The sequence below is a fragment of the Dipodomys merriami genome, unplaced genomic scaffold (genome assembly GCF_024711535.1).
Source record: "Dipodomys merriami isolate MVZ:Mamm:240054 unplaced genomic scaffold, mDipMer1.0.p SCAF_28, whole genome shotgun sequence".
In the NCBI taxonomy this organism is placed as follows: domain Eukaryota; kingdom Metazoa; phylum Chordata; class Mammalia; order Rodentia; family Heteromyidae; genus Dipodomys; species Dipodomys merriami.
The window spans coordinates 3,810,056-3,831,802 of NW_027204270.1; the positions used below are offsets into that span (position 1 = coordinate 3,810,056).

The window sequence follows — 21,747 nt, forward strand, 5'->3', positions numbered from 1 at the left end:
AGGGACTGGGGGGGCGGGGCGGGCTCCAGAAGCACAGGACTCTTTCCAAGGGAGCAGATATGCCATCTTTATAAAAGAATCGAAGCTCAATAAATACACAGCTTTTCACAGAACCCAGCCCCAGACTGGGAGGGGGGAGGGGGAGAGAGGCCTGGAGACGAGGGCTCCTCTGGGAGGCCAAGTGACCACGGCAGTGGGAAGGGCAGCCTGGTACCCAGCCCCAAGGTTTAGAGCTGGCAGCTTCAAGAGCGGGACACAAGACGCTGCCTGGGCAGGTGAAGGGGTGCACGGAGCCCTGCTCCACTCCATCGAGTCTGCAAAGTGCGGGTGGGCCCAGCGGCGAGGCAGGCGTGGTGCCCAACACTTGGCTCACACAGAGGTGACACAGCAGCTGCCATGCCTCCCAGGGGCCATGCTGTCTGCTGTCCCTTGGCCAACGGCACCCTCGGGGTCTCCTCTGCTCAAACCTCCCTGCAAAGGTGGGGAAAGACAGACCTTCATTGGCTGATGCCATTCACGAGCTCCGGATACCCTCTCCCCCACCATGATGCTCAGACGCCTTCCTTGCTGCCCACCACAGACACCTGATCACGGCACCAGGGAAAGGTCTCAGGCTCTCTCCCGGACCCCATGTCCAAGTGCCGCCACGTCCAGACATGATCACATGATCACACCCCCACCCACCACTGGGGCTCTGTACCAGGGAACTCACGAGGCAGTGAGAGTGGAGTTAAGCAGCAGGGTGGTCCTGATTCGGTAGAGCTGGGCCAGGGTCAGCTTCCTGTGCTGGGCAGAGATCCCTGGGGGGGTCTCAGGCTGGGCCCTGGGAGAAGCCCCAGACGATAGCTCTCTGCCTCTCCTCCGAGCAGTACCTGTAGGTTCCTCGGACAGGCAGCTCGCTTTGCCCTGGCACTTGGACAGCTGAGGGCCGTGGGCAAGACAAGGGGCCCGGGGACAATCCCAGCTAGGGCCAGGCACCTGAGAACCCTGAGTCCTAGCCCGAGGGGCTGTGGAGGCCAGGCAGAGTTCCGACAAGCTGCGGCTGGGGGCTGAGGGCGCTCCGCAGAGGGCAGCCCCTGGCAGCAGCTGGAGGAGGCTGGCCTCGGATTTGGACTTGAGCAGGTGAGGCAGGGGAGGCAGAAGCTGGACAGGGGTACGGCGGCGGAGGCGAGGTGAAGAGGTCTGTGATGACTCTGGGGGCCGGGACACTGGCTCCACCACAGGGGCTGGAGCCACGAAGTCCTGGAGGGAGGTGGGGGACAGGGTGCCGTAGGCGGAGTCCATGGAGCAGGAGCGGCCATCCACGGGGCCCAGGGGCAACCGCTCGCAGGTGGGTGTGATGGATGAGGCGGTGGTGCTCAGAGAGGTCTCGTCCGACTGGGAGCTGAAGGGGGCGCCATCAAACTCCGGGGAGGACAGCATCTCGCCAGGCTCCACCACCACCATGGCCAGGGTCTCTGTGGAGCCGTCTGAGGCACTGCAGGGCCAGCAAGAGAGTCAGCCCGGCCAGAGGAGGCCTAGGAGGCCTCCCACATTGGGAGGCAGCCCACACATTGGGAAATGCAGATTGGTTTCAGCCTCTGCCCCCCTCAGGAGCTCAAGGCTCAGAGACCTTCCAGTCCCTGAGCCAAGATGGCTGTTGTAGAACAGACATCTCTTTTCAGAGCCAGGTAAAAATGGCTCATGTCTATAATCCTAGCTACCCAGAAGGCTGAGATCTGAGGATCGTGGTTCAAAGCCAGCCAAGGGCAGGAAAGTCCGTGAGACTCTTATCTCTAATAAACCATTAGAAAACCGGAAGTGGCACTGTAGCTCAAGTGGTAGAGCGCTCGCCTTGAGCTGAAAAGCGCAGGGATAGCGCCCAAGCCCAGAGTTCAAGCCCCACAACTGACAAAAAAAGAAAAAGTCCTTGAGACTTTTTTTTTTTTGTCAGTCGAACTCTGGGCTTGGGTGCTGTTCCTCAGCTCTTCAGCTCAAGACCAGCACTCTACTGCTTGAGCCACAGCACCAGTTCTGGTTTTCTAGTGGTTTACTGGAGATAAGAGGCTCATGGAGTTTCCTGCCTGCGCTGGCTTTGAACCCTGATCCTCAGATCTCAGCCTCCTGAGTAGCTAGTAGATGGCGTGAGCCATCTTTGAGACTCTTATCTCCAATTAGCCAGCAAAAAGCCAGAAATAGAACTATGTCTCAAGTGGTAGAACACTAGCCTTAAGCAAAAAAGCCCAGGGACAAAGCCCAGGCCCTGAGTTCAAGTCCCAGTAGCGGCACAAAAAATAAACACAAACTCTTCCCTGGTTTAAGAATCCTTAAAACTACAGGGCTCTAGGCTGGACACTGCAAGGCAGAAGCTGTCTTCCCTGCCTGGACTTTGGGCTTCAGTGAAAGGCTGAGCTTACCCTAACACTCCCACCAGTTTGTGACACGAGATCCTACAGACAGAGGAAGGGGATGTGGCGGGGCCCGGTCCAGCGCCATGGCTTTGGAACAGGAGACCTGGCCCTCCTGGAACCTGCCAGCTGCTCTTGAGCAAACATACCACTGCTGGGAGTTGAGGCTGTTGCTGCTCTTGCGCAAGATGGTGGGGGAGCTGGCCACTGACGCTCCACTTTCCTCGCCTTCTTCATCCTCTTCGTCATCCTCTTCCTGCTCATCCTCCTCTTCTTCCAGGTTCTGTAAGTGCTGCTGGCCACCGGGGTGCTCCTGTGCTCGCAGCTGCTGCAGCTGGTTCTGTGGGTGGGGTAGGTGGGCACAGAGAAAGAATGGCCTGTACCCAACAGCCCTCAAGTCTGCCCTGTCCATCCCCGGGTCACGCTGCTCTCACCTGGGCATTGCAAATGGCCTCCACCCAGCCACGGCACAAGGCCTGGCCACTGGCCTGGAATGTGTAGGCCCCCACAGCACTGTGGAACTCGTTCAGGTAGATGAGGAGGAAGGAGCCTGGTCAGGGAAGAACCGTCTTAGTCTAAGACCAAAGCCCCTGCCCATCACTGTCCCTGCCAAGGCTGCCAGGGGTCCTCACCGGGGTCCCGAAGCTCCCGGCACACGATCTTGTCCACCAACAGTGGTGGCCTGATGACCTTGGTCCTCTCTGCCTTCTTCACAGCCTTCGTCACCAAGAGCAGATCGGTGAAGAGGAAGCAGTACACATCCATCTGGGGTGGGGGAACAGGGGAGGCCATAGGGGTGAGGGCTGGGGTTCTGGGATCATTCTAGCACTTTCCACAGGAAGCTCTGGGAAGCTCTTGACCAGCACAGAATGTGCCCCTCTCTGCCACTGTCACCTGTTGCTGCCTTTGTGCACTGCAGGCAAGCTCTTAGGTGACTACTTCTCTAACTACACAGGCAGGAACCACAAGCTGCAGCCCAGCCGGGAAGTGACCAGGACAGATGGTCAGTACAGGGCAAGCATCAACGGGGCAGCGGCCCTAGTCACCTTGCTGTCCTTCCCCTCCTTCATCCGAAGGCTCCCCTCCAGCAGCAGCTGCCGTGTCTCCTCCGGGGAGGCGCCAGGGATGGGCACTGTCAGGTCCAGGTGCAGAAATTCCCTCAAGAGCTGGGGGTAGGGGTGTGTATGGGGGGGTGTCAGAGCTCTCTCCACTTCAGCTGAGAGGCCCCAGCATCACCCCTGTCAGTGTGGGCCAGCCGAGCTGGGCTGAAGGCCCTCCCCTAGACACGAGCCTACCTTGTCCACCTCGTCGTTGGTCCCCTCCACCACCTCGTAGGCGTCGATCCGACTCAGGACGGCCGCCAGCCGCTGCCGCTCCTGCCGCTGCCGCATGCAGGTGTTCACGTGGTGGATGAAGCGCTCCACCGAGCTGATCTGGGGACAGCGGACACGGGGCTTAGGCCCAGGGTCCAAGAGGGGCAGAAGGCCGTGGAGGGGCCTATGCGCGCGGCTCGAGTTACCATGGTGAGCACGGCCTCCTTCGCACGCGGCTCGTCCGTCTTCCTCAGCACCGACTTGAGCAGCAGCGGGTATTTGGTGAGCCGCTGGTGAGGTTTGGCCAGCATGTCGCTCAGCTTCAGCCTCTGGCACTGCTGGTGCTTCTCCGCCCACTGTAGTGGGGAGGCGGGGTTCCGGTCAGACCACGCCCAATCACTACAGCTCATCATCCCCCAAGGGCACGCCCATCCACCGCGAGCGTCGTCCACGCCCACGGCCCCAGTGAACACGCCCCCTGCGTCACCCAGGCCACGCCCCCTCCGTGGCGCGCCCCTGCCGCAGCCCGGCACCTCCCTCCACCCCCACACCCCCCCCAGCACCCCAGCCGCCCTCACCGTGAGGTAGGCGCGGAACAGGTCGTTGTCCCGCAGCAGGCCGCGCATGTACTCCATGCAGCCCTCCTCCTCCATGCAGTACCGGATGTAAGGCTTGAACAAGGAGCCGAACTGACACAGGGCAGAACCAACACTGGTTACCGCTGGAGCCTCCAGGCCGGCCCGCCGGAACCAGGCTCTTCACCCCGCCGCCCAGACCACCCAGGGGAAAGGCCAGCCTAGTACTCTCCTCTCCAGGTGGCCCCGCCCCTCCCGGAGGCCCGCCCCTTCCGGGTGGCCCCGCCCTACCGCCTTGAAGCCTTTGAGGAAGTCTCCGGGCTGCAGCGGCGCCCGCGTGCGCCGCGCCTTCTCCAGCACGGGCGCCATCACGCCGCCCCACAGCCCGCGGTGCAGCCGCGCGATTTCGGGGATGTTGCCGAACAGGCGCTCGGGGTCCACCTGGGCGGGGCGGGACATGCGGTCGGCCCCGCCCCTTCCGGCCCCGCCCGCCCTCCGGCCCCGCCCCCTTCCCAGTACCTCCCCGCCGCCGCCCCAGGCCCGGCCGCACCTCACACAGCAGCCCCGACTCCTGCAGGTTGAGGAGGCAGCACAGGAACAGCTGCGGGGACAGGGGACGCTGTAGCTGAAGGGCCGCTGTCCGGACCCAGCCTCAGCCTCCCCCTTCCCGCCCCTTCCTGGGAGGCCCTGAAAGCTGCTGCCAGGGATAAAGGCAGTGGAACCCTCACTTAAGCTCGGGTCACCCCACCTGAGTCGGGAGGGAAGCTGGCGAAGCCGGCCTTGCCACTGCTCCTGGAGCTCTGCCTACCTCTGCCTGGCTCGGCCTCAGAGGATGGATCTCCACTCAGAAGAGCCACCAAGACCTCCCTCCCCGAGTGGAACCCCTCCCGTGACACCACCGCAGGGCCTGGGAAACACCGGCCCACTGGCCTGGGCCCCCACGCAGGTCACTTTGGAAATCACCTCCCAAGGGCAGCCCTTTTCTGACCCGGGTTAGGTACCTGCTCCTCTTCTAAGAGCCCAGACGGAGACCCCATACCGGGAGTACTGATGCCACACTCACGTTGGTGATCACACGCAGTTTCCTGATGTAGGAGGCCTCCGTGTGGAGGAGTTCCCATACTGCCTCCTGCTGGTGGCACTGCTTCCGGGTCAGCTTCTACTTGGAAGGCAGGTATGTCAAATGAGCCCAAAGGTGAGGGAGGGGGAAGAAAGCCAGGGGAAGGGCAACACCTGGCACACAATGTCCTCATTTCCCAACGATGCCACCGAAGTGCGGAATGAGCATGCCACCCCACCATCACTCGATTGCCACCATCACGACACCCAAGGTCGCAAGTGGAGCTGTGGCTCAAAGTGGTACAGCACTAGTCTTGAACAAAAGAGCTCAGGGACAGGGCTCAGGCCCCGAGTTCAATCCCCACTACCAAAAAAAACAAAAAACAAAAAACAAGACACCCAAGATGTGGATGCCCCACTGCCACTGAAACAGCCGGGAGGTATACCAATGTCACCTTGCCTCAGTACCCCCAGTCTCTGGGGGTACCATGGAGTGGCCTGGGGCCTCCCAGGGGCATTCTCGTTCACACACAGACGAAGAAAGAATACCGCTGTGCCCACCTCGTGACCATCAATGAGCTCCCGCCAACTGTCCTCCAGCCTCAGGCAGGCATTCTCTTCCTCTTCCTCCTCCTCCTCCTCTTCCTCCTCCCAGGAGTCATGGTCAAAGCGCAGTCGCCCAGGAAGCCGGGGAAGCCCGAAGAGGCTGTAGGCATGCAGCTTACCCTCCAGCTGTTCCATCTTGTCTGCCTCCTGGGAGGAGAGCCAGTCAGAGTCTGGGTCAGGGTCAGGGTCAAGGCCGACCAGCCACCTTGCCCCAAGCCCATGCTCGGGGTCACATACCCGGCCAAGAGCACTGGTGCTGGGGCTGGAGCTGAAGAAACCGCTGAAGCGACTGGCTGCCCGGTTCTTCCAACTGTCGCTGGCCCCACCGCTGCCGCTGGGCAGAGAGCAGCTGGAGGGAGCCGAGGGCTCCTGCCCCGGGATGCTTGCCTCCCCCAGGAACTCTGACATGTTCTTGCGTCGTCGGCCAGGAGCCTGGGCGGCGAACACTGATCAATGCCAACCTCTCATCAGCTGCCAGACACCCCCTACACCTCAAGGATTTCTAGAGTCTCAGGACAGCTGCTTCTATACTGGGGTACCCCTTCTCCTGAGATGCAGGTGTGCTCTAGGGGCTGGCAGATCCAGGCTGAGTTTTCTGGACTATGTCACACACACACACACACCCCAGCCACAGGCATGAAGCAGGTAGCGAGAAGCACAGCTGTACACACCCAAGGCTCCTGCAGGTGTGGCTTCAAATGGACCCGAGGCTCACTTCTAACTACCATCGGGCACCGAATCACTCCCCAGCACAAATGTGCCTTCTCTCTCTTGTTCTCTATCTTAGGCGTGTTCATTTTACAAACATGCACTCCAACCCCAAGAGACAAGGTACCTATTCTCACAGAGAGCCTCATCTTCAGGAAGGGAAACGAAAGCCCCCAAAAGGAACAGGAAGCCAGGCAATGGTAGCTCATGCCTGCAGTCCTAGCTACTCAGGAGGCTGAGAGGTTTGAAGCCAGCCCAGGCAAGAAAGTCCATAAGACTCTCATCTCCAATGAGTCAGCAAAAAGCCAGAAGTGGAGCTGTGGCTCAAATAGTGGAACACTAGCTTTAAGCAAAAAAGCTAAGGGAGGGGCTGGGAAGGTGGCTCAGTGGTAGAGTGCTTGCCTTGCATGCATGAGGCCCTGGGTTCGATTCCTCAGCACCACATAAGCTAAAAGAAAAATGCATAAGCAAAAAGAAAAAAGCCATAAGTGGCACTGTGGCTCAAGTGGTAGAGCACTAGCCTTGAGCTGAAGAGCTGAGGGACAGCGCCCAAGCCCAGAGTTCAGGCCCCAGACCGGACCCAAAAAAAAGTTAAGGGACAGCGTCCAGGCCCTGAGTTCAAGCCTCAGTAAATGCAAGTGTGCATACATGCATACACACACATATACACACACATATATGCACACAAAGGACAGGGAGGAATCCAGTGTGACCTTTTCCTAAGGAAGGGTCTGTGAGCCTCACTTGAGCCCGCCCCCCCCACATCCTCCTCCTCCTCCTCACCAGGATGTCGAGACTCTCCCGGCGGCTCTGGGGGTCCACACGCTCCAGCATGGGGGGCCCAGCCCCGGCTGGCCGCAAGACTGGTAGACTTAGACACTTGGGGTCCTTCACGCAGACTTCCACCTTGCCCTCATCCCCTGGCTTGGCTGGGTGGCATATAGAGGCAAGAAGAGGCGCTTAGCACCCACGTCTGGGGAACACAGGGCTGCAGAATCTAAGCCTCCACCTGGCTGCCTCCCCCACCGCTTCACCCTGCCAGCACCTGCCACCAGCACCCAGAAGAGACACCTGTATGGTAATGAGCTACAGCCATAGCTACAGCCAATGAGAAGCTGAGCCCGGAAGAGCTCCTGTCTCTAGGAGGCCCCACCAGGCCTCCAGCCAGCTGGTCTGTGGCGCCTGCGCTCACCTTTGACCCGAAGGTAGTGTCCTCCGAACCTATAGGCCTCGAAGGTGAGGGACAGGGGTGTGTTGGACTGGTCCAGGTAGATGTCCACTTTGCCCAGTGAGATGCCCTTCCTTTCAAACACGGGCAGCAGTACCTCCCTGCCCAGGAAGGAGGTGTATGTATTCAGAGTCGTCAGGCCGGCCTCCACCCATCCACAGCCCCAGTGCCACCCCTGACCCCACAGAAAAGGGAGGCAAACAGGGTCCTCCAGAGGCACACAGATGCCCACCCAGTTTGCAGACAGACCCTCACAGGCATACTCACACACACATGGGCCCAGGACTGACATACAGGTGTTGAATACACAGGTACAACACACACACACACACACACACACACACAGCCAGAGCCCAGAGCCCTGGGAGGCTACACCTGTCCCACCCCACTTCTGCCCTCAGCTCCCCCAAGCCCTACCCTAGCGACTTCCTCTTCATAGCTGGCACGATCTCTGTCTCGATGTCCACATACAGGTCAAATTTCAAGGTGAAGCACTCCTTGCTCGGGTCCTAAGAGAACACAGGCCCCTCAGCCACTGCCCCCTTCTCCATGGCCTGCAGTTCCACCAGGGAAGCAGAGGCCAAGGGTCTCCCTAGCCCCTCTGCCCCAGCCTGGCTCGGTGGGCAGTGCTGGGCTGCAGGGCAGGAAGGCGGGAGAGGGAGTTGCCTATTCCAGACCGCATCTCTCATCTTGGGGTCAGAGCAGTGAGGCCAGTGGGGCGGTGCATCTGCCAGCCCTGGGGACTCCTTACATCTGTGTGTCTCCTCCTCGCTTTCTTCTTGGAGAGCTTCAGGCCCGTGCTTTTCTGGTCCCTGCAGTGAAGGCAGACACTGAAGGTGTGGATGAGTCCTCACCTGGCTAGAACAGGAAGCCCTTGGACGGCTCCCTGCCCCTTGCTCCCCCCAGGTGCTTTCAAGCAGGCCAGGTGCACGTGGGACCGTGCGCCCTCTGGTGGCCAACACGGGAGCCATATGAGATGGAACCCAATCGGGGGGGAGTGGAGCCAGCCACCTTTCAGGCTGGTGGGGCTGCCTGAACCATCCCCACAGCGCTGCTCCTCCCACCTGCCCCCACCTACCCTTTACCATCCACGCAGCATTCTTCCTCCTCCTCCAGGTCCACCACAGGGCTGGTGCGTGGAGGACAGGAGCGGGTGGACACATTCCGGGCCAGGATGGAGCCTTCAGAGAAAAGGGGGTTGTGTCTGCTCCCTTTCTCAGCCCTTGAACATGGGCATCTCTGGAGGGATGCAGACTTTGACCCCCACATATACACACAGCAAGTGGCTAGTGCACTGTACCTCAGCCAGTGGAGGAATCGGTCATGGCTCTCCATGACGTCAGACTCCAGGATGAAAAGGCCCTGGGGTGGGGTGACCCTCCAGGTGATGCTCACCCCTAGTTTAAATCCACTGTGGCCTCAGTTTACCCTTCTAGAGCATAAAGGTAATGGAGCCCTGCCTTTGGGATTGCTGCAGGCAGAGACCAAAGACCTCCCAGCTTTCAGGCTTCCCTTCCCCCATGGCTGTGACCACACCTGAAGTTTTGTCCCCCCCCCATCCTCTCTCCCCACAGAGGGAGAGAGAGTCCCTTTGTCCCTCTGATCAGCTGGGAATGGGGACCTGCCTGGCAATTTCTCCAGGCCTGAGTGCCTCACACCCAGCTGGCAGCAGGCCAAGCCGGCCCTATTCAGCAGGAGGGGTTTCTTATTTCCTGCTACAAGTTCCTTCTGACCTGCGGCCCCCAACCGACTCTGCTAGACAGCCAGTCTATCATGGAGGAGGCCTGCCCTGAGGACCAGCAGAGCAGGGAATAAAGGGGCCTTCTCCGTAGTCTCCTCTGCTTGCAACAGCAGAGACAAGAGTTCTGGAAGAGAAGCCTGCTCTGAAAAAGGGCCCAGTCCTGGGATCATTTTGCTAAAAACAAAGCAAAACAAAATACTTGTGCAACAATAACCGGTGCCAGTAGCTCATGCCTGTCATCCTAGCTACTCAGGAGGCTGAGATCTGAGGATCGAGGGTCAGTGCCAGCACAGGCTGGAAAATCCAACTACCAAAAAGCTTTAATGGAACTGTAGCTCAGGTGGTAGAAGAGCAGCCTTGATGGAGAAAGCAAAGATTCAATGCCCAGGCCCTGAGTTCAAGCTCCAGTATTGGCACAAAAAAACCAAACCACAGAGTTCAAGCCCCACAACCGGACCCAAAAAAAAAAAAAAAAAAAAAAAACCAAACCAACAGCAGGATGCCTGTAGCATGTGGCTCATGCCTGTAATCCTAGCTACTCAGGAGGCTGAGATCTGAGGATCACAGTTCAAAGCCAGCCTGGGCAGGAAGTCTGTGAGACTTTTATCTCTAATAAATCATTAGAAAACCCAAAGTGGCGCTGTGGCTCAAGTGGCAGAGCGCTTGCCTTGAGCTGAAGAGCTGAGGGACAGCGCCCAGGCCCAGTGTTCAAGCCCCACGACTGAACAACAACAACAAAAAAGTGCCACAAGATGAACCAGGACATAGGTGCGTCTCATTATCTGCACACAACTTCAATCCTCTGGGGCCCTACCAAGGTCCCAGTGGTCACTAAAATACGGTCCCCATTGCAGACAGGGTGTGGAGGGCTGGCGTGGAAGTGGCAGGGCGCCCACCTTGTGGGGGCAGGTCGAAGCGAACGTGCCCGCCGCAGTGGGAGGCGCTGTGGAACTTGCTGTCGCAGGCCTCGCAGAGGTTGAGGGGGCCCCGGCGGTGCAGCTGCTGGCAGTCGGCATGATGGCACACCTGCGGTGGGAGACGCGTGGGTGAGTGGGGCAGGGCCGGGACCGCCGCCATGCAGGGGTGGGGCTGCCCCTGGTCACCCAGCCGTCTTCCCCCCCAGAGTGGGGCTGAGGCTGATGGGACCACTGTGTGTGGTTCGTAGGGATGCAGAGAAAAAACCATCTGGCCTTCAAGATTCAAGAGAATAGCATCAGAGTCTGGGGCGATGGGGAGGGGGGCTCTTCCTGAAGCACAGGCAGCAAGGGCCCCCACTACCGATCTCATAAGCCAGGTGATGGTGGAATAGCAGCACTGGAAGGCTAGTGAGCTTGAGGCTAGCCTGAGTAACGCAGTGAGATCTTTCTCAAAAAACAAAACATACCAGGCTGGGAAGGTGGATCAGTGGTAGAGTGCTCGCCTTGCATGCATGAAGCCCTGGGTTTGATTCCTCAGCACCACATAAGCAGAAAAGCCAGAAGTGGCGCTGTGGCTCAAGTGGTAGAGCACTAGCTAGCCTTGAGCTGAAGAGCTCAGGGACAGTGCCCAGGCCCAGAGTTCAGGCCCCATGACCAACCAAAAAAAAAAAAAAAAAAAAAAAAAAACTTTATGTACAGGTGTAAAACAATGAAGCTTGCCTAGATTGTCTGGAGAGGAAAGAGTAAGAGAAGGTGAATGCAGTCAAGGTACTGTATGCTTGCATGGACAAGAAAGAATGTAACCCCTTGTATTATTGACACTAATAAAAGATATTTTTTAAAGAGATACTGCAAACGTCAAATCAAAATGAAACAAACAAAACACTAAAGCCCAGGGCTGCTCCTCTGTTTGTCCCACTCAAAATGCCCAGAGGCCAGGTGCTCGGGGTTCACACCTAGAACCCCATCCACTTAGGAGGCTGAGATCAGAGGATCCTGGTTCAAATCCGATCTGGACAAGAAAGCCCATGAGACTTGTCTCTAATATTAACCACCAAAAAGCCAGAAGTGGAGCTGCAGCTCAAGTAGTAGAGTACTAACCTTGAGCAAAAAAAGTTAATGGAGCTAGGCACCGAGTGCTCATGCCTGTAATCCTAGTTACTCAGAAGGCTGAGATCTGAGGATCACAGTTCAAAGCCGGCCTGGGCAGGAAAGTCTGTGAAACTCTTATGTCCAATTAAACATCAGAAAACCAGAAGTGGCGCTGTGGCTCAAGTGGCAGAGCTCTGGCTTTGAGGTAAAGAGCTGAGGGACAGCGCCCAGGCCGAGTTCAAGCCCCATGACCAACTAAAAAAAAAAAAAAAAGCTAATGGACAGCACACAGACCCTGAGTTCCAAGTCCTGGTAGTGGTACCAAGAAATAAAAATACTCTGATCTGGCAGGCAGGTCTTTGCCTAGGCCTGGAATAGCAGACCCCACCAGGAACCTTAAAGACAGCATGGAGTTAACAGAGGAGTCATGTGCAGATGGGGGAAGGGGCTACTCAGGGCTGCTTTGAGACTAGATTGCCAAGACCATCCGGGTCTACTCTCCCACCCCATCTCCTGGATGAGGTGCCACGTTTTCCATTCTCCAAACTCCAATGGCCCAGCCCTAATGCACTTCTGGTAGCTCGGTGGCTTCCCATTTCCCAGAAGAAGAAGTCCTGTGGGCTCCCACCTTCATATCCTGCCCACAGCTGCTGGGGCCCCCTTCCACTCTGCAGCCCGCCCTTCCCTCCCATCTGACACCACTCAGACCCCCGCCACTGGCCCGTCTCCCTTGGCCCCCACTACTCTATGGGCACACAGCACAGTGTCTGCTCCCACCATGCCCTCCTGTGCCTACAACACCGTTCAACAGCCAAGGGCCCGTGGCTCACCCCTGTCATCCTAGCTACTCAGGAGACTGAGATCTGAGGATCGGAGTTCAAAGCCAGTCCAGGCAGGAAAGTCCATAGAACTCATCTCTAAATATCCACCAAAAGCCAGAAGTGATACTGTGGCTCAAGTGGTAGAGCACCTACCTTGAGCAAAACTGCTCAGGGATAGTGCATATAAGGCCTCAGTTCACAAACAAAGAAACAAAACCCTGTGCAAAGCAGGGTGCCAGTGGCTCACGCCTGTAATCCTAGCTACTCAGGAGGCTGAGATCTGAGGATCACGGTTCAAAGCCAGCCTGGGCAGGAAAGTCTGTGAGACTTATCTCCAATAAAACCACTAGAAAACCTGAAGAGGCACTGTGGCTCAAACGGCAGAGCGCTGGCCTTGAGCTGAAGAGCGCAGGGACAACGCCCAGGCCCAGAATTCAAGCCCCAGGACTGACATAAAAAAAAAAGTCTCATGGATTTTCCTGCTCAGACTGGCTTTGCACTGCCATCCTTAGCTCTCAGCCTCTTGAGTGGCTAGGACTACAGGCGTGAGCCAGCAGCGCCGGCTTGGCACCCCTTTTAATTGGTTGAGATGAACTCATACACGTTTTTCTCGGGCTGGCCTGAAACCATGATCCTCCTCACTCTCAGCTTTCTGAGAAGCTAGGATTCCAGGAGTGCGCCACGAGGCTGGGCAGCCACTGACATGTTGCGCCTGCATCTTGACACTGGCAGGTGTTTTCAGGCCGAGTGTCCAAGGTGAGACTGACTTCCCCGCCACCACGCAGGTCACTGAGGGCTCTCGCTGCACCTCGTAGGCCTTGCTTTCCTCACACAAATAAGGAATCACTGGGTAACACTGGGCCGTGTCTTGTTCCCCAGTAACTCAAGCGCTTCCATGTACACAGTCAGCAACCCAGGAAGGGATCTGCTAACTCTCCATCCTCCCTCACCCTCTCCAGCCAAAGCTCCACCTTCCTACCCCCACCTCCCCCCACACCACACCCCTACCCCCCCACCTCCCCCACCACACCCCTACCCCCACCTTCCCTACCATCACACCCCTCCCCCACCCTCCCCCACCACACTCCTACCACCCCACCTCCCCCCACCACACCCCTACCCCCACCTCCCCTACCACCACACCCCTACCCCCACCTCCCCCCACCTCCCCTACCACCACACCCCTCCCCCCACCTCCCCTACCACCACACCCTACCCCACCTCCCCTACCACCACACCCCTCCCCCACCTCCCCTACCACCACACCCCTACCCCCACCCTACCCCCACCTCCCCTACCACCACACCCCTCCCCCACCTCCCCTACCACCACACCCCTACCCCCCCACCTCTCCCCCACCACACCCCTACCCCACCTCCCCTACCACCACACCCCTACCCCACCTCCCCCACCACACCCTACCCCCCCACCTCCCCCCACCACACCCCTACCCCACCTCCCCTACCACCACACCCCTACCCCACCCTACCTCCCACCTCCCCTACCACCACACCCCTACCCCCACCCTACCCCCACCTCCCCTACCACCAAACCCCTACCCCCACCCTACCCCCACCTCCCCTACCACCAAACCCCTACCCCCACCCTACCCCCCACCTCCCCTACCACACCCCTACTCCCCCTCCCCTACCACCACACCCCTACCCCCACCCCTACCCCCTCACCCTATCCCCCACCTCCCCTACCACCACACTCCTACCCTCTACCCTACCCCACCTCCCCTACCACTACCCCCCTACCCCCTCCCTATCCCCCACCTCCCCTACAATCACACCCCTCCCCACCCCACCCCTGGACCTCCCTACCTACCACTGCACGGGGATCAAGTCAGTAGCAGACTCTTCTTTAGTCCGCAAGCTCTCCCACATTGCTCAGTCTACCTGACCAATCCCTTGTGGCTGAGCCTGGGACTCAGGAGGCCTCTGCACACCGCTTCTCCCAGTCTCCCAAGCCCCTCCCACTTCCTCTCCTGGCTGCTTCCTGCCCCCTCAGCTCAGGGACCTACATTCCCCCCCAAGAGACTTGTCTCCCCAAGCTCAATGTCCAGGCTGCAGTTCTCAAAGGACTCCAGTGACTTCCTTGACTGTCCACTGGGTTTTGTTGTTGTTCTGAGACAAGTTCTTATGAGGTAACTCAGTTATCCTCAAACTTCTGATCTTCCTGCCTCAGCCTCCCAAATGCTGGGATTATAGGCATGCTCCACCACAACTAGCTGTCTAGTTAGGATCTAACATCATCTCCAAGTCATCACATCCACTCACACCCTCCGCCCTTCGACCCCTCCATCTTAATCCAATACCGGAAGTGTCCTTCAGTTCCTAGGAATTATGGGTGGAACTGTGCATAGCTGAGTCCCCCCTGAAGATACACCAGGCCCTCACATCCAGCGCCCCTGCGAGTGTCCTTAGGATTTGGAAATCGGCCCATTGTAGGTGTAATGAGTTCATTTGGGGGTATAGAGGAGTACAGTGGAGTAAACATGATTCTCTAAGCAAGGCACGGTAGCACATGTCTGGAATCCCAGTCCTAGAGAAGCTGAAACAAGAGGGTCTTACGTTTGTTTTGAGGCCAGTTAGGACTGCATGGCTAGACCCTGTCCCAAGAGACAGAAATAAAGGTAGATGGGGGCTGGGAAGGTGGTTCAGTGGTTGAGTGTTTGCCTACCATACATGAAGCCCTGGGTTCAATTCCTCAGTACTATATACACTGCGCCAGAAGTGGTGCTGTGGCTCAAGTGGTAGAGCGCTAGCCTTGAGCAAAACAAGCTCAGAGATCAGAGACAGTGCCCAGGCCAAGTTCAAACCCCAGGACTGGAAAAAAAAAAAAAAACAACAAAAAAACAGCTTGTCACTTTACAAACAATGTGGCATTAAAAAAAAAAAAAAAAACTGTGGCTCAGGCCTGTGATCCCAGCTACTCAGGAGGCTGAGACCCTAGCATTGCGGTTCACAGCCAGCCGAGGCAGGACAGCCTGTGAGATGATCTCTAGATAATCACAGAAAAGGTTGGAAGCGGCGCTGTGGTTCAAGTGTAGAGCGCTGGCCTTGAGCACAAAGAATTTAGGGACAGTGCCCGGGCTCAGGGTTCAAGGCCCAGGACCGACCAAAAAGAAAAAGAAAAAGAAAAGAAAAGAGAAAAAGAAAAAGCAAGCTCCTCCCCTCAGACACAGGTGCCCCTTCCCTGCCGCCGGCCTTGCCCGCCCCTCCTCTCCACCACAGGAGGGCAGAGGGGGGCAGGGGGGGACAGAGAGGGGCAGAGGGGGGCAGAGGGGGCAGAGGAAGGCAGAGGGGGGGACAGAGGGGAGCAGAGGGGGCAGAAGGGGATAGAGGGGGCAGAGGGGGGACAGAGGGGGGCAGAGGGGGCAGAAGGGGATAGAGGGGGGCAGAGGGGGACAGAGGGAGGCAGAGGGGGCAGAAGGGGATAGAGGGGGGCAGAGGGGGGACAGAGGGGGGCAGAGGGGGCAGAAGGGGATAGAGGGGGGCAGAGGGGGACAGAGGGAGGCAGAGGGGGCAGAAGGGGATAGAGGGGGGCAGAGGGGGACAGAGGGAGGCAGAGGGGGCAGAAGGGGATAGAGGGGGGCAGAGGGGGGACAGAGGGGGCAGAGGGGGCAGAAGGGGATAGAGGGGGACAGAGGGAGGCAGAGGGGGCAGAAGGGGATAGAGGGGGGCAGAGGGGGACAGAGGGGGGCAGAAGGGGACAGAGGGGGGCAGAGGGGGACAGAGGGGGGCAGAGGAGGCAGAAGGGGATAGAGGGGGGCAGAGGGGGACAGAGGGGGGCAGAGGAGGCAGAAGGGGACAGAGGGGGGCAGAGGGGGGCAGAGGGGGGCAGAGGGGGGCAGAGGAGGCTGGCGCCGGCGGCCGAGGAAGGAAGGAGGCTGGGCCCACAGGTGTGTCCGGAGCTTGTCAGGAGCTTGTCCGGACACAGAGGGCCGGTGCTGCCAAGGCCTCCGCCACCAACCCGAACCCCCAAACGGGGACACGTGGGGACATAGGGGACACGCTCCCCTGGCCGCGGGGCAGCCGGCCCGGCCCTCCTGGTCCCTGGCCCGGTGCGCCCTCCCCTGCCCGGCATCCCCGGCCCTCCTGGTCCCTGGCCCGGTGCGCCCTCCCCGGCCCTCCTGGTCCCTGGCCCGGTGCGCCCTCCCCGGCCCTCCTGGTCCCTGGCCCGGTGCGCCCTCCCCGGCCCTCCTGGTCCCTGGCCCGGTGCGCCCTCCCCGGCCCTCCTGGTCCTTGGCCCGGTGCGCCCTCCCCGGCCCGGCCTCCCTGGCCCTCCTGGTCCCTGGCCCGGCCCGGCCTCCCCGGCCCGGCCTCCCCGCCCAGCCTCAGCCCACGGGACTCCGTACCTGGCCTTCACCGTGGGCGCGACCCCCGGCCCCCGGGGGCTCCGAGCCGGGGAAAGGCAGCCCGGGGCCGGGTCTGCAGACGCCGGGGCCCGTCCCCATGGCGGCCCGAGGAAGCAGCGCCCCGCGCCTCCCGCCCGCCGCCAACGCCGGACAAAGCTGGAGCCCAGCTTCCTGCCATTGTGCGAGCGCCGGCCTGGCCAAGGACGGGAGGGGGGGGAGGGAGGGGCGGGGAGGGGCTGAAGGGGAGGAGGAAGGGGAGGGGAAGAGGGAGGGGTGGGGGGTAGGAGGAGGGGAGGGGGATGGCAGAGCACCACCCGACACCCTGCCATCGGGGACCCCGCCTGGGGCTTCCCTGGCCCTTCTCCAGGGGTTCCCCAAGTGCCGGCATGAGAGGGGCATGGCCTGGGCAAGGTCCCCATCCCCGCAGGATCCCCAGACTCCACCCCTCCCCACCCCCCCACCCCGTACCCACACACCTGAGGTTCCCCAAAGGTCACCCCTGCCCGCTCCCAGCACTGAGAACCCGGATCCCGCGGCCCAGGCAGAGCCCATGTGGGCCCAGTGACCTGGGTGGGCTGATGGCCGTGTGGCCCTTCTGCTCCCCCTTAGCTGGGTGAGGATGAGGGCGTCAGAAAAGCCCCACTGGGCTTTTCTTGGGCCGGGACCCACCGCCAGGGGGCGCGCAGAGCCAGGGATGCCCAGCGTGGGGGGGGGGGGGCGCCTTGGGCCTGGGATGCTGAGTCCTAGGCCCAAGAGTTCTGACACGGATTCCCGGGAAGCAGGGTGGCACCATGGTTGCCACTCATCACCCGGGAGATAAAATGACACACAGCACACGGGCTGGAACCTAGACTCCTGACTGGGGCCGTCCACTCCAGTCCTGGTGGTCTTTCTCTAGCCTTCTGCTCCTGCCCCGCAGGCAGACAGCTAATTTCCTCTGAGCTTGATTCCCAGTGTCCCACCTGTCCCAGCAAATGCCACTCACTCTTCCGGAGAATCTAAGGAGACACAGTCACCATTACGATTTTTTTTTTTCCTGGTCCTGGGGCTCAAACTCTGGGCCTGGCTAGCATCTCTCACTTGAGCCCCAGCACACTTCTGGCTTTTTATGTGATTAATTAGAGATAAGAGCCTTACAGGCGCCGGGCGCTGGTGGCTCACGCCTGTAATCCTAGCTACTCAGCAGGCTGAGATCTGAGGATCGCGGTTCAAAGCCAGCCCGGGCAGGAAAGACCGTAAGACTCCTATCTCCAATAAACCAACAGAAAACCGGAAGTATAGCTCAAGTGGTAGATCGCTCTCCTTGAGCTTAAGAGCTGAGGGACAGCGTCCAGGCCCAGAGTTCAAGCCCCACGACCGACAAAAAAAAAAAAGAACCTTACAGGCTTTCCTGCCCCTGCCCCCCCCCCCCGGGGGCTTCTGACCACCCTCAGATCTCAGCCTCCTGAGTAGCTAGGATGACAGGCATGAGCCACAGGCCCCTGGCTTCACTTCTCCAACTTCACAAAATGAAGCTAAGCCTGGGGGGCTAGGAAGGTGGCTCAGTGGTAGAGCGCTTGCTTTGCATGCCTGAGGCCTTGGGTTCGATTCCTCAGTACCGCATAAGCAAAAAGAAAAAAGCCGGAAGTGGCGCTGTGGCTCAAATGGTAGAGCGCTAGCCTTGAGCTGAAGAGCTGAGGGACAGCGCCCAGGCCAGAATTCAGGCCCTACAACGGGACCCAAAAACAAAACAAAACAAGAATTCTGGGGCTGGGAAGGTGGCTCAGTGGTAGAGTGCTTGCCTTGCATGCATGAGGCCCTGGGTTCGATTCCTCAGTACCACATACACAGAAAAAGCTGGAAGTGGGTGCTATGGCTCAAGTGGTAAAGTGCTAGCCTTGAGCTGAAGAGCTCAGAACAGTGCCCAGGCCCAGAGTTCAAGCTCCATGACCAGCAAAAAAAAAAAAAAAAAAAAAAAATGAAGCTAAGCCTGTAGAGATCATGTAACTTGTCTCCAAGTCACCAGTGCCCAAGTGTGGGCCAGCTGCCCTGTGCCTCAGACCCAAGGAGAACCGAAGCAGTGATCTGAACAGCAGTCTTGAAGACTTTTTTTTGTGTGTGTGCCAGTCCTGGGGCTTGAACTCAGGCCCTGGACAGTCCCTGAGCTTTTGTGCTCAAAGCTAGTTCTCCACCACTTCAACTACCAATCCTTAGATCTCAGCCTCCTGAGTAGCTAGGATTACAGGCGTGAGCCACTAGTACTTGGCTCGTGACTCACTTCTTAGGGAGTTCCAGGGCCAGAGTATAGGATCAAAGAAGTACCAGAACGGGGCGAGGAACGGAGCCCCTCTGCCAGGGAGGGGAAGGGCCTCCCAGCTCCTGAGTGCCCATCTCCTCTGGTCAGCAGGGAACTGAAACAGCTCCAGCAGCACCTCAGGGTCTTGGCCCCCGACTCCCTGGGGAGGGGGGTCTCCGGCGCAGCTCCCAGCCTGGGAGTTAGGGTGAGTTTGTTGACGCTGATACTGATACTAGATGCTGAGGCTGATAAACAATGGAGGCTTGGAGGCCCCTGGCCTGGTCGGTTCTCTCCCAACACCCCCTCAGGCCCAGGAAAGCTCAGGGCACCCCAGGGATCCTGTAGGCCTCCTTTCCCACAGTGCCTTGGCACCGCAGCCTGATCTGGGATGGGGCCAGATCCGGGGCCAGCTGCATCGGCCCCTTTGCCCGTGGCAGGCTAGCCTGGAGATGGAAGCTGGGGCTCCCCAGTGGGAGGGCTCCTCTGCCCTGGGGTTCTCTAACTGGTCTAGCCTCCCCTGCCAGACTGCAGGCCCCAGGATCCCACCCGCCACCTCCCTACTTCAGAAACCCAAGGGAGGAGCCCGCGTGCACCAGCAAGCCTGGCAGGGTGGGGCGGCTCTGCCAGGCGGCATTCAGCACCTCGGGCTGCTGGGCTGGTTCCACCCTTCCCCTCTGAGCCTCACCCTTTGTCCTTTGGATCCCAAGGCGCTAGCAGAGCCCGTTCCCAGACAGAAGGCTGAGGTGCTGGGATCTCCCGCAGGAGCTCAGGGGAACACAGTTGCCGCACTAGCTCTGCCCTTCCCCTGCCATCCCACGCACAAAAGCGCCATCCCTGGAGCCCTGGTGCTGGTACGGGGGCAGGGGAGCACTGGACCCTGGGTATCCCCTTCCTCAGTGCCACCCAGAAGGTTCCTTGGAAGGGAATGGGGAATGGGCCCACCTACTCCTGCCTTCCCTGCTGAACTGCAATCTCTCCTCCCCGGCACACACAGCATGGCCATGTCTCCAGAATGTATTCTCTAAGTACCTGGAACCCTGGGCTAAGGGGCGGGAAACAGAAAATACCCCAGGGTACCCCTCACCCCAAGTGTGAGGGAGGTTACTTAAGAAATATGGAAATTAAAAAAAAAAAAAGAAATATGGAGGGCTGCCGGGCGCCGATGGCTCACACCTGTAATCCTAGCTACTCAGGAGGCTGAGATCCGGGGATCGAGGTTCAAAGCCAGCCCGGGCAGGAAAGACCGTGAGACTCCTATCTCCAATAAACCACTAGAAAACCAGAAGAGGCGCTGTGGCTCAAGTGGTAGAGCGCTTGCCTTGAGCTGAAGAGCTGAAGGACAGCGCCCAGGCCCAGAGCAAGCCCCATGACCGACAAAAAAAGAAGAAGAAGAAGAAGAAGAAGAAATATGGTGGGCTCAGGGAGGCACCCCTTTGGCCTCCAGAAACTCTTGGGTTCACCCACTTTCCCCCAGCCTGGCTGTGGCCTCCTGCGCCCCCTGCTGGCCGCAGGGAGACATGCCACTTGGGAGGGGAGCAGGGTCCTCTCCAGATGGAGCAAGGCGGGGCCAAGCCTCCCAACTCTTTCGTGCCAAGTCCAGGATCCCCCAGGACACCCCCTACCACCCTGCCAGTCAACAGCCCCCACACCAGAGCCACAGCTTCAAAGTCCTGGCCATATCACCCCACTGAGCTGGTCAGGGGTAGAACTCAGTTCATTCCAACCTCAAGTAAAAAGAGGTATAAGCCCTGTACTACACTTAAATCTCATTAAGAAATAAAGTCCCAGCTGAGAAGATGGCTTAGTGGTAGAGTGCATTCCTAGCATGCATGAAGCCCTGCGTTCCATGCCTCAGTACTACATACACAGAAAAAGCCAGAAGTGGCGCTGTGGCTCAAGTGGTAGAGTGCTAGTCTTGAGCAAAAGCATCTCAGGGACAGTGTCCAAGTCCTGAGTTCAAGCCCTAGGACCAATAAATAAAATTTAAAAAATAATCAGTTAAAAAAAAAAGAAATAAAGCCCTGTTAGCCAGGCATGGTAACTCAAACCTGTGATCCCAGCTATTCAGGAGGCTGAGATCTGAGGATTGCAGTTCAAAGCTAGCCTGGGCAAGAAAGCCTGTGAGACTCATCTCCAATCACAGAAAAAGCCAGAAGTGGCAGGTGCTGTGGCTCAAGTGGTAGAGCACTAGCTTTAAGCAAAAAGGAGCTCAGGGAGAGCACTCAGGCCAGGACAGGCAAAGGAAGGAGGGAGGGAAGGAAGGAAGAAAGGGAGTGACAGCAAGGGGGAGGGAGGGGGACGGGAGAAAGAGGGGGAGGGAGGCAAGGAGGGAGGGAGGGAGGGAAGAAGGAAGGAAGGCAGGTAGGCAAGCTAGAAACATGTGCAATGACGCTGGACTTAATGCTAATCAAACCTGCGCTCCTCCAAAGAGTCTAGGGTTAAATTAGGCTTACAACCAGAAATTATATACTTATCTTTAAGGGAATTAATGTATCCTTCCATTTCTATTATTGAAAGCCAGTATACATGATTCTTTTTTTTTTTTTTGGGGGGGGTCCAGTTGTGGGGCCTGAACTCTGGGCCTGGGCGCTGTCCCTCAGCTCTTCAGCTCAAGGCTAGCGCTCTACCACTTGAGCCACAGCGCCACTTCCGGCTTTTTTCT

The 21,747-nt window shown here is 58.7% G+C and overlaps 1 protein-coding gene across 6 annotated transcripts in view; it reads right to left on the minus strand.

Annotated features, from left to right (window-relative positions):
* Positions 1-53: 53 nt before the first annotated feature.
* The window catches only part of Plekhg5 (pleckstrin homology and RhoGEF domain containing G5), a 45,493-nt gene continuing 23,799 nt past the window's right edge, over positions 54-21,747 (minus strand). For 2 of the 6 annotated variants that reach the window (XM_070037243.1, XM_070037241.1), the window contains exons 3-22: positions 10,514-10,643; positions 8,955-9,057; positions 8,628-8,688; positions 8,294-8,385; positions 7,841-7,977; positions 7,432-7,577; positions 6,178-6,372; positions 5,896-6,087; positions 5,339-5,434; positions 4,826-4,876; positions 4,567-4,716; positions 4,279-4,389; positions 3,907-4,056; positions 3,683-3,820; positions 3,434-3,553; positions 3,020-3,152; positions 2,822-2,937; positions 2,537-2,727; positions 713-1,477; positions 54-471 (exon numbers count right to left, since the gene is read on the minus strand). In XM_070037243.1, the coding sequence (XP_069893344.1) occupies positions 462-471; positions 713-1,477; positions 2,537-2,727; positions 2,822-2,937; positions 3,020-3,152; positions 3,434-3,553; positions 3,683-3,820; positions 3,907-4,056; positions 4,279-4,389; positions 4,567-4,716; positions 4,826-4,876; positions 5,339-5,434; positions 5,896-6,087; positions 6,178-6,372; positions 7,432-7,577; positions 7,841-7,977; positions 8,294-8,385; positions 8,628-8,688; positions 8,955-9,057; positions 10,514-10,643 (3,087 nt within the window). In that variant the 3' untranslated portion in view covers positions 54-461. Of the gene's footprint in view, positions 472-708; positions 1,478-2,536; positions 2,728-2,821; positions 2,938-3,019; positions 3,153-3,433; positions 3,554-3,682; positions 3,821-3,906; positions 4,057-4,278; positions 4,390-4,566; positions 4,717-4,825; positions 4,877-5,338; positions 5,435-5,895; positions 6,088-6,177; positions 6,373-7,431; positions 7,578-7,840; positions 7,978-8,293; positions 8,386-8,627; positions 8,689-8,954; positions 9,058-10,513; positions 10,644-16,810; positions 16,910-21,747 lie in introns of those variants that run through there. The other 4 variants (XM_070037239.1, XM_070037244.1, XM_070037240.1 and 1 more) reach the window with 4 other exon arrangements.